Source organism: Benincasa hispida, chromosome 9 (assembly GCF_009727055.1).
Source record: "Benincasa hispida cultivar B227 chromosome 9, ASM972705v1, whole genome shotgun sequence".
Taxonomy (NCBI): domain Eukaryota; kingdom Viridiplantae; phylum Streptophyta; class Magnoliopsida; order Cucurbitales; family Cucurbitaceae; genus Benincasa; species Benincasa hispida.
The window spans coordinates 49,500,868-49,516,531 of NC_052357.1; the positions used below are offsets into that span (position 1 = coordinate 49,500,868).

General features: G+C 34.7%; 2 protein-coding genes across 4 annotated transcripts; one reads left to right on the plus strand and one right to left on the minus strand.

The window, feature by feature from the left end:
• The first annotated feature begins 5,688 nt into the window (after positions 1-5,688).
• Positions 5,689-8,218, plus strand: LOC120085631 (sufE-like protein 1, chloroplastic/mitochondrial). Of its 3 annotated transcripts, none has more exons than XM_039041727.1 (2): positions 5,689-6,807; positions 7,289-8,218. In XM_039041727.1, exon 1 carries the CDS (start codon positions 5,753-5,755, stop codon positions 6,776-6,778), a length of 1,026 nt encoding a protein of 341 aa, XP_038897655.1. In that variant the 5' UTR covers positions 5,689-5,752; the 3' UTR covers positions 6,779-6,807; positions 7,289-8,218. The 3 variants fall into 3 exon arrangements, with proteins under 3 accessions (XP_038897655.1, XP_038897656.1, XP_038897658.1); XM_039041728.1 differs by having other exon boundaries at positions 7,798-8,218; XM_039041730.1 differs by having other exon boundaries at positions 7,958-8,218.
• Positions 8,219-10,304: 2,086 nt separating this feature from the next.
• On the minus strand, positions 10,305-11,749 carry LOC120085632. Its single transcript, XM_039041731.1, has one exon. It carries the CDS (start codon positions 11,384-11,386, stop codon positions 10,517-10,519), a length of 870 nt encoding a protein of 289 aa, XP_038897659.1. The 5' UTR covers positions 11,387-11,749; the 3' UTR covers positions 10,305-10,516.
• Positions 11,750-15,664: the final 3,915 nt, after the last annotated feature.

Below are 15,664 nucleotides of genomic sequence, written 5' to 3' on the forward strand. Positions count from 1 at the left end.
TGAGTGGGGGCATCTTATGCAATGAGTTTGCATATAGACTGGACCACGAAAATAGTCACTTTTCTTTATAACGACCGTTTACTATTAAAACTGACTATTTCATTATTAAGTAACCTAGGTTAACTCGATCTTAATCCTGAGCTAGCTATGAACTCTTGTTTGTTCGGAATTATCCTTTGATCTACAAATGGTGAAAGTAGTCCAAAAACATTGATCAATAAACCTTCCCTTTTGGGGATAAGACCGGATGAATAGCTGGGGACATAACCCTGCAAGATGGAATTCACTCTTACCCGATTTAGGGTTAGCAGATAGGTTGAGTACTGATTCCAAGTCTTGAACAATCGAGCCCCACCTTCTCATGATATAGAAAGGACTTGATTCATAGGAATTATAAATCAAAATTGTTCATTAGAGAGTCAGTAGAAACTTAAGGAACAAGATGTATTCACAGGGGTAAAACGGTTCTCTTGACCCAACTGTGATTACGAAGAATCTGTGAAGTATCGACTTACTGATTATGGTTATATCAAGTGGACATAATATATCTACAGTGAGGGGAGTTCAACTATGGGCTATAGTGGAGTGACCTATTAGTTAACGAAAGGGGGTTAATTCGGTCTAATGAGTTTAGCCGATTAATCTTGGATCGTTGGAGCCCATGATCTGTAGGTCCATGAGGTCCCCCTACTAGCTCGTAAATGGATAAATATTAGAGTTGCTTGATAAGTTAATTTGAAACGTTCAAATCAGAATTAAACGGAATAGGAGAATTTATATTTAAATATGTTTTAAATATATGAAGATGGATTTGTGTAAAAATTAATCTAATATTTTATATTAAATTAATTAGAATTATTTAAATGATTATTTAAATAATTATTTATTAATTTTATTAGAAAATTAATTTGTGAAATTAATTTTTTAAAATTAATAATTTTTCCAATTTTAAAATCAAATTTTATTTATTGAAATCATTTGATGAAAATAGAAAAATTAGAAAATACACAAATGGAAAATGGTTTTTTCCATTGCCATCTTAAACATGCTCACACAAACACCACTTACCTTATCTTTAATTAGTCCAAGCATGAGCGGCAACCCATGCAGTTATCTTCTTTGCATGTTCACCTGCAATAAATAAAGAAGATTGGAGTGGAATTGAGGCATGCATTCAAAGAGATTTTAGAGAAAATTTTGGGTTGAAGAAAAAGTTCTTCAAGCACACTGGTGCATTGAGCTTCTCCTTTGTTTTTCATCGGTCCAAGTTGTTTTTGAGTCCCACAACTCGTTCTAAAGCTCCAAGAGGATAGTGGGTAAGATCTTGAGGTGGTTCATAGTGTGTTTTTGAGAAGACAACTGTTGAGGGTCAAGATCTTGAAGAGTTCTACAAAGGTATGACTTCAAACCCTCTTATATTAGATGAACATGCTTTAGTTTCTGCCAAAATTAATGAATTAGAATGCTTATTGATCCTTGTTGCTTCCGCTGCATGTTGATACACTTTTATAATTGGTATCAGAGCATCATATAAGCATTCAATTCGCTTTAATTTTGGTGTGGTGGGTGTTTTTCATGAGATATATGAAGCTGATGCACTGATATAGTTTTTTGAGATTTGGCATTTTGTTTCTCTTTAATTTCTTAATTAAATTTGTAATTGGCTCTTGATTCATAAGCTTATATTTGTTATCAAGAGTCTGTAATTTATTTGGAGTCATTAGAGTTGAAACTAAGATGTAATTGAAGAAACAAGTGAAGAAGGCCAGGCTGCATTTCCAGTTTTTTAGCTTCTACTAAAAAATCGTCGTTGAGGTTTAAATGCTAAATGATCATCTAGCTCCATGCGCTAAATTATATGAGGAAAAGCTAGACGATCGTGTAGCTACAGGCGTTGGTTGTTGTGATGTTGGACGCTAGACGATCATGTACCAGCGGGAGCTAAACGATAGCACTACGCGATCGTGTGGCTTTGCGTGGGAATTGAATGATGTGTTGGAAGTGCTATACGATGGCACTACACGATCGTGTAGCTGCGACGCTGAACAATGTGTTGAAGTGCTATGTAATGGTGTTAAACGATCGTATGGCTGTGGCAGATGCTAAACGATGACAAGAAGTGTTATGCGATGGGGTTAAGCAATCGTGTAGTTCTACTCGGGCACTAAACGATGACAAGAAGTGCTATGCGATGGTGTTAAGCAATTGTGTAGTTCTACTCGGGCACTAAACGATGACACTATGCAATAGATGGAAGACATTAAGCCATCGTGTACCTCTGCCCGACACTAGGTGATCGTGTTAGACAATAGTCTTTAGTGTTACACAATCAGCCTTAGTGCCTTTAATTTGACCAATTACATACAGTGGAAAGAGTCTTGTAAAAATGTATTTCGCGGTAAAGGACCTCGAATTTTTCATGGTTGAGGAATGTCCTCAAGTCCCAACCCTTGATGCACCGCGAAGTGTACGCAATGATGAGTTGTGGATGAAGACTAATTCATTGGCCCCACTTCACATATTGGCTAACATACCTGATGTTTTGGCCAAAAGGGTTGAGATCATGGTCATTGCACGCAAGATAATGGACTCGTTACAAGATTTGTTTGAATGTCAGTTCTTACTTTTCGAGCACAAAGGAATGGATGACAGAACCAGTAGTGTCAGTTCCCAAGTTAAACTCCAGGAAGATAAAGCTATTGTTGCTATCTCTGTTGAGGTTCATAGAAGAAAAGTGTTCTTTGATATGGAACTTAGAGCTTATTTAGGTTCTGATACTGATCCCACTACTCTCCAAAAGAGAAGGATGTCTAAAGATAGTAAATCTGATTTATTGGTCTTGGAGACGTGTTTGGTAGAGAAAGATGATTCTGCCTCGATCCTTGATTCGGGTGCTACCAACCATATCAGTTTCTTTTACCAAGGATTCAGTTCCTGGCAAACGTTGCCACAGGGAGAGATGACTCTACGAGTCGATACTGGTGAGGTTGTTTCAGCTATTGCTATAGGTAGACTGAAGTTATTTTTGGACAAGAAATGGTATCTGTTACTGGATAATGTTTTCGTAGTTCTTCATATTAAAAGGAAATTAATCTCAGTTTCTTGTCTCATTGAACAAGGTTATACCATTTTCTTTTCTAAGAATAAAGTGTTTATTTTCAAGAATTAAATGGAGATTAGTTTTTGTTTGATGGAAAATAACTTATATGTACTAAGATCGTTAGTAATAAAAGCCTTGTTTAATACTGAAATGTTCAGTATGATGACTACAACTAAAAGACCAAAGGTTTCTCTTAAGGAAAACACCCATCCTTAGCATCTAAGGTTAGGTCACATCAACCTCAATAGGATTGAACAGTTGGTGAAAAGTGGACTTCTAATGAGTTTAGAAGAAAACTCCTTGCCGGATTATGAATCATGCCTCGAAGGCAAGATAACCAAACAACCTTTTACTGGAAAAGATTATAGAGCCAAGGAAGCCTTAGAGCTTGTACATTCTGACCTTTGTGGTTCGATGAATGTTAGGACTCGAGGTGGGCATGAATATTTAATCTCTTTCGTAGATGATTATTCATGGTACGAGTATTTCTACCTAATGCAACGTAAGTCTGAAGCCCTTGACAAGTTCAAAGAGTATAAAGCTGAAGTTGAAAACTTGTTAGGTAAGAAGATAAAAACACTACGATCTGATCGTGGCGTAGAGTATATGGACCTCCAATTCCAGAACTATATGATAGAATATGGGATTGTGTCTTAACTCTCGACCCCAGGTACACCTAAGCAGAATGGTGTATCGAAAAGGAGAAATAGAACCTTATTGAATATGGTTTGGTCTATGGTTAGTAATGCTCATCTTCCAGACTCGTTTTGGGGTTTTGCGTTGGAGACTGCATGCTATATTCTGAACAACGTTCCCTCGAAAAGTGTTTCTGAAACACGTTTTGAGTTGTGGAGAGGCTGTAAAGGTAGTTTACGCCACTTCAAGATTTGGGGGTGTTCGACCCATGTCCTTGTGACTAACTCGAAGAAGTTAGAACCGCGTTTGAAAGTTTTCCTCTTTGTAGGCTACCTCAAGAAAACGAAGGGTGGATACTTCTATGATTCGAATTAGAACAAAGTATTTGTTTCTACAAATGCTATCTTCTTAGAAGAAGACCACATGAGGGATCATAAGCCACGAAGTAAGCTTGTTTTACATGAGATTTCTAGTGAGACTGAGACTACTGAGGGTTCAACAAGAAATGTTAAACAGACCGAAGATCAACAAGAGTTATTGATGTCGGTACATCTCGTCAACCAGCTCAAGAGGAGACTGCCTCGACGTAGTGGGAGGTTATGAACCCACCGGATCACTACATGGGTTTGACTGAAGCCCTAAATGTCATTTCTAATGATAGGGTCGAGGGTCTGTTGTCTTTTAAGAAAGCAATGGAGGATGTTGACAAAGATGAATGGATTAAAACCATGAACCAGGAGATGGAGTCTATGTACTTCAATAACATCTGGGAGCTTGTGGATCCGCTTGATAGGGTAAGACCTATAGGGTGTAAGTGGATTTATAAGCGAAAGAGAGGTGTAGATGGAAAAGTGCAAACCTTTAAGGTTCGACTCGTGGCAAAGGGTTATACCCAGGCTGAGGGAGTTGACTATGAGGAAACTTTCTCACCCGTTTTCATGCTCAAGTCTATCAGGTTACTCCTGTCCATAGCCACATTTTATGATTATGAGATATGACAAATGGACGTCAAGATTGTCGTTCTTAATGGTAATCTTGAGGAGACCATCTATATGACTCAACCAAAGGGGTTCGTAGTTCCAGATCAAGAGCAAAGAGTTTGCAAGCTTAATATGTCCATTTATTGGCTGAAATAAGCATCTAGATCATGGAACATTAGATTTGACACTACGGTCAAATCATTTGGCTTTAATCAGAACATTGATGAGCTTTGTGTTTGTAAGAAGATCATCAACAGCTCAGTAACTTTCCTAGTATTGTATGTGGATGATATCCTACTCATTGGGAATGATATAGGGTATCTGACTGACATTAAGAAATGGTTAGTTGCCCAGTTCCAAATGAAAGATTTGGGTGAGACACAATATGTTCTAGGGATCCAGATCATTCGGGATCGTAAGAAGAGGGGTATCCTACTCATTGGGAATGATGATATCATTTTCTCAGGCATCGTACATCGATCAAATGTTGATCAGGTATAGGATGCAGGATTCTAAGAGGGGTTTGTCTCCCTTCAGGCATAGAATCGTTTTGTCTAAGGATCAATGTCCTAAGACACCTCAAGAGGTTGAGGAGATGAGACAGATTCCCTATGCTTCATTTTGTAGGAAGCTTAACGTATGCAATATTTTGTATCAGACCCAATATTTGCTACGCAGTAGGGATTGTCGGTCGTTATTAGTCCAATCCAGGATTTGATCATTGGATGGCAGTCAGGACGAAAAATTTCCTATTATTTTCCCACCAATTTTACACAGTGAAAACTTAAAAAAGTCATTATAGTAAAAAAAAAAAAAAAGGCTTAATTATTAATTTAAATAAATTTTATAACAAGTTTTATTCTACTAAAATCTCCATATCGAAATTCACATTAAATTAAATTTATGTGATTTAATTTATCCAATCAAATTTTAGATTATTTACCTAAAAATTCCCTGTTATTTTCCCACCAATTTAAACTTCCATCTCCGACGCAGGGTCTATGAGTGGCTCAAGAGCTTGAAGAATTTGGAAGCCATGTCGTCTAGTAGGTTCCGATTACTGACTGCAGAATCCCCTATCGCTTCTCAAATTCCCAAAACTTTGATCTCCTTTAATTCCCACAATTTCCCTTTCTTTCGATCGATTTCTTTCCAAAGGTTACCATCCAAATCGCCGTCTTCACTATCCGTATCGGCGTCTGCCGCCTCCTCCAAGCCCCTGCAACCCATTGAACAACTCCCTCCCAAGCTTCAAGAAATCGTCAAGCTCTTTCAATCGGTTCAGGATTCGAGGGCTAAGTACGAGCAGCTCATGTTCTATGGCAAAAACCTCAAACCCCTCGACCCCCAATTCAAAAACAAGTCCAACAAGGTCGAGGGTTGTGTTTCTCAAGTCTGGGTCAGAGCTTATTTGGATTCAGATAAAAATGTTGTGTACGAGGCCGATTCGGACTCTGTTCTAACCAAGGGTCTCGCCGCTCTGCTCGTTCAAGGTCTTTCAAATCGCCCTGTCGAGGAGATTCTAAGGGTTTCTCCTGATTTTGTTGTTCTTCTTGGCCTCCAACAGAGCCTCACGCCTTCTAGGAATAATGGGTTTTTGAATATGTTGAAGTTGATGCAGAAGAAGGCGCTTGCGTTGCTTGTGGAATCAGAAAAAGGTAATGGCAGTGCGGTTTCATCGTCACAAACAGATGATTCTGTTGAAAAAGTAGAAGCAGAATCTAATACTGAGAAATCTGTTGAGGATTCGAAGTTGGAGGATAAAGAAAATCACAGTTCTGATATATTAGGAAGTAGAGGGAAGAGAATTAAGGAGAAATTGGAGAGAGAGTTAAGTCCAGTGGAATTGTATGTTGAAGATATCTCTTATCAGCATGCAGGGCATGCTGGGGTAAAGGGTAGCGATGGAGAGACTCACTTTAATTTGAAGGTTGTGTCAAAGGAGTTTGAAGGGAAAAGTTTAGTAAAGAGGCACCGGCTCATTTATAATCTGTTGCAAGATGAGTTGCAGAGTGGACTGCACGCCTTATCCATCTCAGCGAAGACACCTGATGAACTTTGAAGTCATTCATCATAACTCACTTGAAAAAGGTTTTCCTTCCATCTTATCTGTTTTTGAATTCTATTTTGTGGCCTAGGAACTTCTATGATTTCTGAGGAGTATTTATGTTACAATTATCACAATGTTAGCCTTAGATGTTCAAGTTTTGGTGTCAATGAAGCTGTAAACAATTCTTGTTCTCTGATAGAAAAAGAAAGACAAAGGTCTGAGGGCCTTTTTTAATATGAAGAACAAAACGCATAATTTACAAATGAAATTTGTGATCGACTCATTTCATAGGTATAAAACGAATATAATGTATTCCTCCGTGGTTGTGTGGGTTTGATTAACAACTTCTGCTAAACTGTCTTGAAATTTAGGTTGGTTTTTTTCTTACCATCTCCAAGCTCGTATATACTTGTTTACGAAGTCTGGTAAAGTATCTTATGCGTTTCCTATCAAACTGTATCAAACTCTTAAGTTTATGGGCCATTCTAATTTCTAGCCATTGAATTTGGAGTTTCTTCTCAGTCTAGTGAAGCTTCTTAAGGTTGGGCATAGTAGATTGATTTTGATGAATTGATGGATTACGATATTTGGTTAGAGTGATCTGTACTAAAATAGACAGACTAGTACAAAATTGGGGGGAAAATCTAATTTCATTCTCAACAATGTTACAATATATCATTGTCCACGTGAAGTCTTGTGGTGGAAGTCTTATTCTGACTATAGCGAGCATTTTGGTAGCAAGTTCAAGATTTTGGTTAATTGTGAAGGCCTTGGTTTTGTTGAGTTGGAATTATTATTTTGGCGATTTTCTGGAGATTTTCTTTAAAGAAGACTCATTTTGGTGCAAAATGGCAAAAAGCATCCTTGGCAAGTCGATTCCCTTCTTTTGTTTCTGCTTGACGTCGGCAGCTGCTTTTTGTTGCATTTTCTCTCTTTTTAGTTGGTTTCTGAAGGATATGAAGAGATGGTGTTTCAACTTCTATTGATTTTGTAAGAGGGTACAAAGTGGTTTTTCGCCTTGTTCTGTGCAGCTGGAGTTTGATAGCCTTCAAGATTGTTTTCCATTATTTCTTTCTTCAAGCTTTTGGTTGCCTCTTATCCGAAGGATATTCTTCTCTATTAAGGCTTGTGGAAGCTTCCATATCACTGTTTGTTGATCATTTTACAATGTTTGATTGGTGGTTATTGAAGGGATTCAATATCTTTTCTTTGAGTGCTGCTTTTCCAAGGTTCCAATGTTGTTTCAAGACAAGCATCGGCCTTACCTCGTTCAATTTGAAGTTGCCAGAGTTAAGGCTTCATCTTTTTGGTGTGTTCTCCAATCTATTTGCAGAATTTTCTATGTCTTATGCTTAACCGGGATTGTTTTTATTTATCCAGTTTAATTATCTTGTATTGATATATGTATTACTACAAGCATACTTGGCAAGTTCTTGTTTTGTTTTGTTTCCTTGTATTTTGAGCATTAGCCTCATTTAATTTATTCAATGGAATGTCATGTTTCCTTTTAATATATATATATATATATATATATTATAATCAAGCCCATCCAATAACTAGAAACGACATTAAAACTCAATTTGAAATCTCTTCAGTAATTATCTATCAATTTTGGCTCTCTCAGCCACGTCAGGTTTCACTTTGTGCCTTGTTTTACTTTTCAAATAAATTTGTGCCTTGTTTAAAAAGAATTCATTAAGATCAGTTGATAGCTTATCTTATTGAATCTCTGTTTGGGGAGCTTTGTTGTAATTGCCAATAGGTGCTGGAGTTTATACTCCATCATTTCATCAATCAAAGAAGCTGTTTCTATATCCAAAAAAAAGAAAAAGATCCATTGATCTTTCAATGGGAGTTCTCAGTGTCTCTTTATTTTCTTGTGAGGTAAATACCTTAGTTTAGATTTGGGGATTTTACTAGGTTTTTAGAGCATAGTATCTTCTTCCAGGTTCTCTTTAAGCCTAGAGTTGAGATTGTGTTTCTTATATTTCCATCCCTTCCTTTATCCTGAAAAAATGCTTTTGATTTTAAGATTGAGCTATATCTTGTGATGCACTCTCCATCCAGCGGGTGTTTTCTAATGCTGAACAAAGTTATATTGTACATATGACTTTTGGAGGGTGAGGGAGTCCATTTTTTTCACACCAAAGTTCAATCACGAGCAATGTTTTAAAAGTCTAAAGGTGACCTTGAGACTTTTTCCCTTGAAGAGGTGAGGCACAAGCCTTGAGATGATATGAGACATAAGCCTCAATTTTTATTAAAACATTACACAGATCCTAAATTTTTATTTATCAAGTATTGCTAAACATAATAGTTATATTATAAACAAAGTTCACCCTTGTCAATTGCCACTTTGTAGTAATAGTTCAAATTACAACTCAAACCTTTAGATTTTTTATGAATGGGATAAATTAATAGTAATACTATGTTCCTAATTATTATATGAGGTGTAGAGGTTTTTAAGCCTCAATGTGTTTTCATAGAGGCATTATCCTCTCCTATGAGTGGCATAAGCCTCTTACAGTCCAAAGAAGGTGCAAGCCTCGAGGATAAAAGTTAGAGTGAGCCTCAAGATATAAGCCTCGATAAATTTTAAAACATGATCACTAGGAGTGTGACGTATGTGATTTGATGGGTTTTCCTAAATTTGATGCATGAGTTCCATGAATCAACAACTTCTTGGGACACTCAGGATGGTCTGAATTTCCTTGAGTGCATTATTTTAAATGGAAATTTATTGCCTTCTATCGGCTAGCTTGCTTTTAAGTCAGTCTATCTTCCTATTTGGTATTGGCGCACTCAAAGTTCGAAGATAGAATGACCAGGATGTCATATTCCCTGTAATCAGAAAATTATCTAAACTTTGTATTTCATGTATGGTTTTCCTAATTAAATATTCATTAGAGGACATGCTTAATAATGAAGTCTTTGATTGGATTAATTGATAATAGATGGTATAGTGGAATAGATTAACAGACAAGGGAACAACAAAAAAGCTGTAAATTTAGACGCTTTTAAGTTCTGGGGTTCAGAATCATAGTAAAGCCATAGGGTATATAATAATTTTATGAGATTCCCAGCAGCAAATGTGGTAGAATGGGACGATGTTCTGTAGCAGTAAGCTGGTTTAAAAATCCATAGTTATAAAGGTAAATACATGTATGAAAAAAAAAATGTCAGTTCGGAAAAAAAAAAAAGTGGTTCCTATCAAAACTGAAAAAAGTGATTGGCAGAGAATCCTTGAAGGATATTTGGTTGATACTCATAAGGCACACATGTTTCCCCTTAGCCATTGATGGGGGCTATTAGGACATGAAACTTGAAAGAATAATGGAGTCAAAGATGAGATTGTTATTACTTGTTAAGAACTAAAATGTCAAATTGATATTGCTGAATTACAGCAACTGGGCAGAGTTATTAAACTGAAGATTTTTCTTTATTAGTTGTGTTTCTGTAGTCTATATTTTGGCTGATCCTCGGTTCACACATGCTAGTTGTTAAGGAAGAATCACCAAAAAAGCTCACACACAAATCCTTTTTGACCCAATAATTTCCTTGCATTAAGTTTCAGATTGTAGAAGTGAAAAAAAAATGGTGTAAACCATGTCAAACAAGATGAATGTTGTTTAACTGATATTTCAGATCTGTTCAGACTTATATGCATAACTGTGATTTGGACAATGCATACAGAGATAATATAGCAGGTGTACAATATATATAGTCGTGTGTATATATATTTCTGCTTCTTCACCTCTTGATCTTGCAACTCCGAGCAACTAGAACACCAGTTGGTGGACTAGTCATCACCAACTGGCATCGGCTGTGCAACCAGTAAGAGTAATGAATAATACCCAGTGAAGCTTTGACCCTAAAAGTTCCTCTGATGTTATAGACAACTTTGTTGTTCTGTACCTGTCGTCGAAGTACCAACCCGAAATTTTGTGGCAAGAAAACTAGACTGGATATCAAGTGAACAGGTTGTAACCTGACTTCCTTTTTTCTTTGACTGAAAGGTTGGATTGCTTGAGTTGCTATGAGTCTATCCCCAAAAAACAGCTCTATGTCAGCATTCTCGTACCTCAGATCGACTCTATGGTTCGGGTTGGTGAAATTTATGAGAACGGTGAAGTCTCCATTGAGATATTCAGGTGCATCAAAGTAGATGGTGCTGAGGCTTGCATTTGGTATGTCAAACAAAGGATTTCTTGGTCTAACAACCAGGAAAATGATCAAAGTTGCAATTCCAAGGAAGATGAGAAGAAGACTAAAAAGTAAACACAGGAATGCAAAACACCATATAATTGGATTCGTTTGGCGTGGCCGAGCTTGCTGTAGTAATTGTGGTTTTCTGTACTTACTCGAGTCTGTATGATTTGTATTCAGCAGCGGCGTGTGTGGTTTTGTAGCTCGATTTTGTACAATTATTTGATCCAAGGAAGCCAGCTCTGCATCTCTTGAAGATGAAGCAGGAGTAGTAGATGCTTGAGCAACTACTGCCGAGGCGGGGGATGGTGTAGTCGTTGGTTCAGCAGCAGTGTTGGATGGCGAACTTGCTGATGGAGTTATGAAAGTTGGTGTTGGTGGTGGTGGTGGAGGAGGAGGATATAGAGGAGGCATCTGAGCAAGGCTGAATGAGAATCCTCAGAATCAAGGATGAAGATGAAAGTTGATATCTTTACAAAATTGTTTATATGAATTATTAGGTGATTCAAGTAAAAAAAAAAGAAAAAAAAAGGGAACTAAAGAAGCTTTTGATAAAGGGTGTGGGACCAATGAGCTGTTTATTGGTATTGGGGAAAGAGAGGGAGGGGAGTGTTCTAAAAGATGAAATAAAGTTGAACCAAATAGGTGTCTTTGTTTGAATTGAATAACTTCAGCTTTTGGAATTGCAATTCCCTCCAAGTAAAACTCCAAAGGAGAGCCGTTTGTGTATTCATGGATGTATTCCACATGTAATCTTAATGGCTATACAATACAGTTTTTTCCTTTTATTTTTATTTTTTTTGAAAAGTGCATATATAATACAGGTAAATTAGTACCTTTTTTCAAAAAAAAAAAAAGGAAAAAAAAAAAAAGAAAATAACTTTTTGAACAAATTATATGCAAATTGTAGTGATATCTCGTACTTTCTTGAAGCACACTCCACTCTTCACTCGTGGCAACGGTTTGGACACAAGGACATAACATACTTTACTCTGTTAAGTTAACTAAAGTTGAGATTGATTTTGAGAGTGTCAAGAGTGAATTATAAAAGAATCTTCACTGGAGAAAAATTGATTACAAATGAAAATGAATTCCTTTAAGCTACTTTTTAAAAATGTGAAATGTTATCATTTTAATAGAATAAATTCGATTTTGTTGATTTATAATTCAATTCTCTCTCTTGTTCAAAAAAAAAAAAAATAAATAAATAAATAATTCTCTATCAAAAAGCAGTACAACTACCTCTTAATTACTAAAAACATAATTTAGAGCCACTAAAGTATAAATTTAAATTGAAAGTATATAACATTTCAAACATAGAAAATGATAAATTCAACGCAAAATTATGCTACTTTTGATACTTTATTTATTTTAGTTATTGTTAAAGCACAACATTTTCGTATTCATTTTCAAAAGCACCTTAACTTCCTTCTCTTTCTTATTTTATTTTCTTATTATTTTTTAAAGTTTAAAGTTGAAAATTTTCAAACATTTTTTACATTTTCTAAAAGTATAATTTCCATTAACTATTTTAGAAAATTACGACAATTTCGGCCAATTATAAAATCAGTTTGATCATGTGTGAGTCGTTCATTTAAGTGTAACACTTTTGCTGAATGTGTAACATGTAGTCCCACTTATAGGAGCTAGTTGATTCAGATAGTCTAAGGTTGCACATGCACGTATATTCATACATTAAATTAAATTAACCAAATCTCAAATGAGTTATACCATTTCTTCCGTATCAATTTTTATCATTTTTTTCGATATCACGTGACTCTTAACTATATCATCAAAACTCATTTCGATAAATATCACATTAATGTAAATTAAATGCTTAGCAGTTCTCTTCGTCCGTGTAGGTAGTATATGCCTTAGTACAAATTAGTACGATCTTTCTTGCTATATATTAATTTATTGTACAATTGTACTCGAAAAGGGAGAAAAAAAAAAGAAAAAAAAATAGATAAGTTATTTTATTAGGGAGAGGTGTTGAAATATATAGAGCTAAGTGACATTGTGTTAAAGAAAAAGTAAAGTAATAATGTTGGAAGTCAAATGTAAATTAAGAATGGAAATTAGATACTGGACAAAAGCCTTTGTTGTTTGTGAGATGTATGGATCTTGGGAAAAGAGAAAAAGCCATTTTTATTCTTAGCCTTTAAGATTTCTCAAATAAAAGTGATTAGGTGCAGTCTAAGTTACATGTAAATCCTAATCCCATATTTTTTCTTTTTATACAAATAAATAATTTTTTTAAAAAAAATAAAAAAATTATCACGTGGTAATTTTTTATTGAATAATTGTCTGCGCTACACAAGATAGGTGTAGCTCAAGGAACACCCAAGTATATCTTTTATTTTTTTAATATCTTAATTTCTTACCCTAAGTCAAAATAAGGTTATTAAGTGTCTGTTTGATAGATAATTTGAAAACAGAAATTTGAAAATAAGAGATTTAATGAAAACATAGTTGTATTTCATGTTTTCAAATATGTATTTGGTAGCAAATTCAGAATTTAAATTACAATTTAAACAATTTTTCAAAATGTATTCGATAATATATTTATAAACCATAAGATTAATTATAATTACTCGCTAAATATTAGGTTAAATATAAACTATTACTAATAAATTCATATGAACTTGTTTTATGTTATAAAATTATTAATTATTATTTTGTAATACCATACAATATATAATATATTCATATTTTAATTTAACAAAAATAATTGAGTTTATACTATTAAATACTATATTTCTTAATATTTTTATCTTTTTTTAGTATACTTCTGCATCTTAAAATATCCAATTCAAAATCTAGATATACTAAAACCACAAAATTATTGTTTTTAGAAGTTGCACTATTTCGATCACAAAATCTGAAAACGGTTTTCAAAAACTGAATTCAAACGGTCTACTAAACACTTATTCATTGAATTTAGTAAATCTAAAAAACATAAAACTAAAAATGTGTTGCTTACCAAACATGTCCTAAATTTTTGTTGTCATCTACATCAACGTTACGCTAAGAGGGTGAATCAAAGTTCTATATATATATCTCATAAGCATTTTTATTAACTTATTTAAAAATATAAATATATATTTATTAGTTATTTTATTCTTATAATTTAGTCACAAATCTTCATCGACATTATCGATAGTTACATAAAATTGATACCTCCACATCTTTACTGAAATTAACATTTTAAACCTTAGTATTACTCCTGAAAATTTTGAAGAAAACTTTTACCTTTTATCCTTGAGTTATTTTTAATTTAAAGATTTTAATTGGACCAAATGGAGCTATATATTTAAATAAGTGATAAATTAATATTATCATTCCCCCTCTTTTAAGTTTTGTTTTACAAATTGAGGACCAACTATCATTAATTTTTGTGGTTAAGATGAGTTACTTTTATTCGCGCCGGCACTGCCACTATCACATTTAATGTATTTTATTTTTAATTTTGAAAATAAATTACTCAAAGAAAAATTGAAAATAAATAATTTCCATTATAATATATCAATCAAGAATCACTATTGTCAAAGTGAATATAGTACAACGGGCATACGAACATATTAGGGGGTGTTTGATAAATAGATATGAGTTGAGTTGAGTTGGGTGGGTATTTATTACCCATATTTGTTAAGCCCATAAAGAAAACCTATGAGTTATTAAAATCTTTTTTTACCCACTCAAAACTCTCATTTTTTATCCCTCAAAACTAAGACTTTTATATTAATATGGTTGTTTTCAAAACTTATTATATTAGAGAAATATTAGACCTTTAATATTAGAGAAATATTGTTGTTTTGCTAGAAGTCGAGGGTTGAGGATTGGATTGATGTAAGGTCGAACGTTGAGAACTCGACAGATAAAGAAAAACTTGGAAACAATATGTATATTAGGGTTGTCGTAGGTTGAAGTTTCGACATACATAACTCGACAAACAAAGAAAAACTTGGAAACAATATGTATAAAGAGTTGTACATAAGTCGAAACTTCAACCCTGGACAAGTGAATTCAACTAAGTTTTGGTGATGAGGATCTCGCTCTAGAAAGAAATCTCGCTAGAAATGTGACTGAATCTCGCTAATTTTTGATGAGGATCCCGCTCTAAGAAGAAAATCTCGCTAGAAATGTGGGCTGAATCTCGCTAATTTTGTGATGAGTATCTCGCTCTAGAAGTAAATCTCGCTAATTTAATGATGAGAGATCTCGCTCTAGAAGAAAATCTCGCTAGAAATGTGGGCTGAATCTCGCTAATTTTTATGATGAGGATCTCGCTATGGAAGAGAAATCTCGCTAGAAATGTGGGCTGATTCTCGCTAATTTTGATGAGGTTGCTATGAAGAAATTTGTATGAATGTAGGCTGAATCTCGCTAATTTTGGATGAGGATCTCGCTCTAGAAGGAAATCTCACTAAAAAATGTGGGCTGAATCTCGCTAATTTTGTGATGAGTATCTCCCTCTAGAAGTAAATCTCGCTAATTTTTTGATGAAAATTTCGTTCTAGGAGGAAATCTCGCTAGAAATGTGGGCTGAATCTCGCTAATTTTGTGATGAGGATCTCGCTCTAGAAGGAAATTCTCGCTAGAAATATGGGCTGAATCTCGCTAATTTTGTGATAAGGATCTCGTTTAGAAGGAAATCTCGCTAGAAATGTGGGCTGAATCTCACTAATTTTA